Source organism: Hylaeus volcanicus, unplaced genomic scaffold (assembly GCF_026283585.1).
Source record: "Hylaeus volcanicus isolate JK05 unplaced genomic scaffold, UHH_iyHylVolc1.0_haploid 11529, whole genome shotgun sequence".
Lineage (NCBI taxonomy): Eukaryota > Metazoa > Arthropoda > Insecta > Hymenoptera > Colletidae > Hylaeus > Hylaeus volcanicus.
The window spans coordinates 8,191-11,800 of NW_026532660.1; the positions used below are offsets into that span (position 1 = coordinate 8,191).

Consider the following 3,610-nt stretch of genomic DNA (forward strand, 5'->3'; position numbering starts at 1 on the left):
TCTGTGCATTTACAGTAGAGATATTTGTGCATTTATGGAGACTTTACCGTAACAATAAAGGAAAGTGAGAGGCTGGCGCGGCGCGGCGCGGCGCGTTATTCAAAGGCTTAACCGCGACACGCATCTGCCTCGATTGCATTTGAAACACCCTGTATACGATCATGTAAACACTGCTCGGTAATCAAGCTCCTCGACCCTCCAAAGTACACCACCTTCTAGTGGTGGAAATGGTTTCTGTGCATTTACAGTAGAGATATTTGTGCATTTACAGTAGAGATATTTGTGCATTTATGGAGACTTTACCGTAACAATAAAGGAAAGTGAGAGGCTGGCGCGACGAGGCGCGGCGCGTTATTCAGAGGCTTAACCGCGACACGCATCTGCCTCGATTGCATTCGATTACGCAATTGGTCAGCGCGATTAGCTTGATTTCGATGGATCCCCCGCGGGGGTTGTATTTGATCCAAACCGTATCCAGATTAGACTCGGATCAGACGTCCGTTGGACGTACACAGGCAATAAATCTCAAGAAAATCCTCCCCGGATCTATCGCTCGATCTCTAACATTATTATACCTGCAATTACATGCAATTAACTCGGACGAATCTATTTCAGTTAATTCCCCTATTGTTTGTCTTGCTAAGTAAACGTTCGTATTAACCCGTGTCTCATCCAGACATACCTACGGATATCGCCTAACCTAGCTAGATCTCTACAACCTCGGTGCAAAGTTCTGTACGTACAACCGCAACAAACTCCGATTGTGAAATGCATCACAACAACAGCAGCGCGGTAGACAGTTATCGCGTTTCACCGTGATAAAATATTGACCGTTCTCCAAGGTTTCGTTGCAACAACTCGCGGAATACAGACGCATAGAAATAAACGGCGAGAATCGACCAGTTTCGCGAACCAAGCGAGACCGGAACGGAATGGAAATTCGGAAACCGAGGTGCGCATCCGTGGGTAACGATTGGAGGAAGCGAGACTCAACTTTTGCACGCGCGAAGGGGATGATTTTGAAACGCGCGTAATGCCTGATAACATTACAAATTCCCGCGGCCGTATCGACCGAATGAAACTGGCGTTAGTCGAGGAGTTCCGGCGAAGCACGAGGAATCACCTGAGAATTATCGCACCTCGACGGTCGTGATCGATGAAAAAAAAGAAAGCAGAAGAAACGCGAATGAATAATTTTGAAAACGTGTCCGGAGTAGTTCGAAAAAGCTGTACAGAATGGAGAAATGAATGGGCAAGATGTAAGAAGTTAAGCGCAAATCTTTGGAACAGTTGTCCTCGGAACTTTCTCGCTCGGCGAAGTTTCCATCTTATCCAAATGCTACCGTGAAATATAAGGATTCCGAGCAGGAGTAAGAGAGACAGACAGAGACCGAGAGGGTAAGGTAAAATCGATTACCTTTAGCGATGCATATACGAACATTCTTATAATGTCACGTTCAGAGCGTTCGTAAGAGTTGAAGCCGAATAAATCTCGCTCTAAACCTCTAGCTCGGCTACCTCGGCTTTCCTAAACTCGTACTCGTAGCTGCGTATATGCACGCTACAGCCTCTCGGAGCAAATCGGCTCGCTGTATGAGGTCTAAAAGAAATTTCACTTCGACTCGACTAGATTTATGGTGGCCATGCACTCGTCCGGCCTTTCCGCTTGAAAAAGTAAAGATAAAAAGGAGACTCGTCGCCGGCAGACTAAACCCGGACTAAACACTTCGTAACGGACTAAAGCAAGGGTTGCGGCGCGAACGATAACGATACATTTACCTACAAGGCGAAATAAGAGGTTCCTTGGACGTGTTCGTGTGACATATTCGGCAGACGCTGGAGCCAACCGAGGCCAGACTGCGGGCAAGCCCCTGTTGTTGTCCGACCCCGAGAGACATTCGCTGCGTGTCGCAGTCATTTAAATTGCAGGACGCACCCTCGGGAACCATGACCGGCGACATCGGGATGCCGTGCTCGTGATCCAAGTTAACTGGAATCGAAGAGAAGGATACACACGAGGTGGTGCATATGTATGATCCACCGCGCTCCGTACGCTTCTGCGTTTACTTACACCCTATTCAACGCGGTGCCGAGCGTTTCGTGCCGAATTCACTCCGCCGGGTAGATTAGTGCCGTTTCAAATTTAATAGTTACAGGCGTTTTCATTGAAACGATAAATTACGTATGCGCCACGAATCGAGGTACGATTAAATAAATCTTGGAATAACATTCGAATATTTTTCGAGCAAACCGTTGTCGTGTTTTTAGAAACCCAGAGGCGGACTTACATGTACGTGTATGTATAGACAATCGAGCGAAAAGGGTTAAGACAAACGGTAGAGAAGAGCAGAGTAGAGCAGAGGTAGAGAATGATGCGCGTAAGCATGTTCCGCCACGTTCCGCACGCATCTGCGTGTATTTACAGTCTATTAGGCGTAATGGCAGGCTTTGTGGGAATTTACTCCCCAGAATTAATCAATGCGAAATCTGAGATGGGCTGTTGCGTTACAAGTAGCCTGGCACTGTTCGAATTTTAGATGATAACTTTCGCGGATGGGTGAAATTTCGTCGACGTTTTGCCTGTCGGTAATTTAGTTGTCTGGATCGACGGAGGAGCTTTTAAAAAATCAAATTAAAACGTACTCGCCTGCATTGCTGACGGGGCGAACGCTCGACGACGGAACCATAACCAAACAACTCGGCAATCTCTTCGGAAGCCACGACAGAACAAGTCCTCGAAAGCGAGTCGATACGATAATTTCAGCAAGATTTGTTTCTTATTCGATGAGATCCTTCTTTATGCAAATGAAGCTTGGGAAGAAGAAGGAAAACGTGGCGGAAAAAGGCAAACACGGTTCGCGTTTCATTCCCGGCCAACTTCTTGATTTCGATCCCGACGACAAACGACAGACGATAAACAAACAAAATAAGTACGCAGAAGAGAGAACGAACGTGCGACGAGGCTGCGGCAATTAAATGCACAGGATTTGCGAACGTAGCCGCCGGTTTGAAAAAATGCTCGCCATGATTAAAGGAAATTCACTGGGATCTTGGGATATGGCGCGCTTATCGCGCTAATGGAAATTAGAGAGATTATGAAAACACGCCTGCGACGTCTTAAATATGTCCTCCTGGCTGCCAGCTCGGAAAATTTGTGTCGTTCGCGCCGCTCCTCGCTCTCGCCGAGCCGCCTTTGTACATATACGTACCTATAACCGTGTGCACGCACACGTTCGGACCTGCCCGTCTTAAGGTACAACCCTGAAATTTATTGCCACTAAACACGACACACCGAAAACCCGGCTTGGTAGCTGTTGGTGAAATTGCGCGCGTATCCCGTAATATCATCTAGGATCTGGGATCTGGGATCTGATCGATGTGGACACAGCTAAACGAACACGTGTACGAATAGATTCTGTCGAAAAGACAGAAGATTGTCAAGCGCACGCGAATTGGAATTTAAGGTTTTGCTGTTTTAAGCGTTTAATATTTTTCTGGATTGGTATCTATTGGAAATTGGTGGTAGGATCATCCTAGAATCTATATATGTATATACAGGGTGTCCCAAGAATGGTGGAAGGATGGTCCTTGAAAGGGGTGGTTCGGGAGG

General features: G+C 46.8%; 1 protein-coding gene across 1 annotated transcript in view; it reads right to left on the bottom strand.

Moving 5' to 3' along the window:
• The window catches only part of LOC128882401 (E3 ubiquitin-protein ligase MARCHF3-like), a 7,680-nt gene extending 5,719 nt beyond the window's left edge, over window positions 1–1,961 (bottom strand). Inside the window, exon 1 of the mRNA XM_054134000.1 lies at window positions 1,780–1,961. Within this exon, the coding sequence (XP_053989975.1) occupies window positions 1,780–1,961 (182 nt within the window). The remainder of the gene's footprint in view (window positions 1–1,779) is intronic.
• Window positions 1,962–3,610: the final 1,649 nt, after the last annotated feature.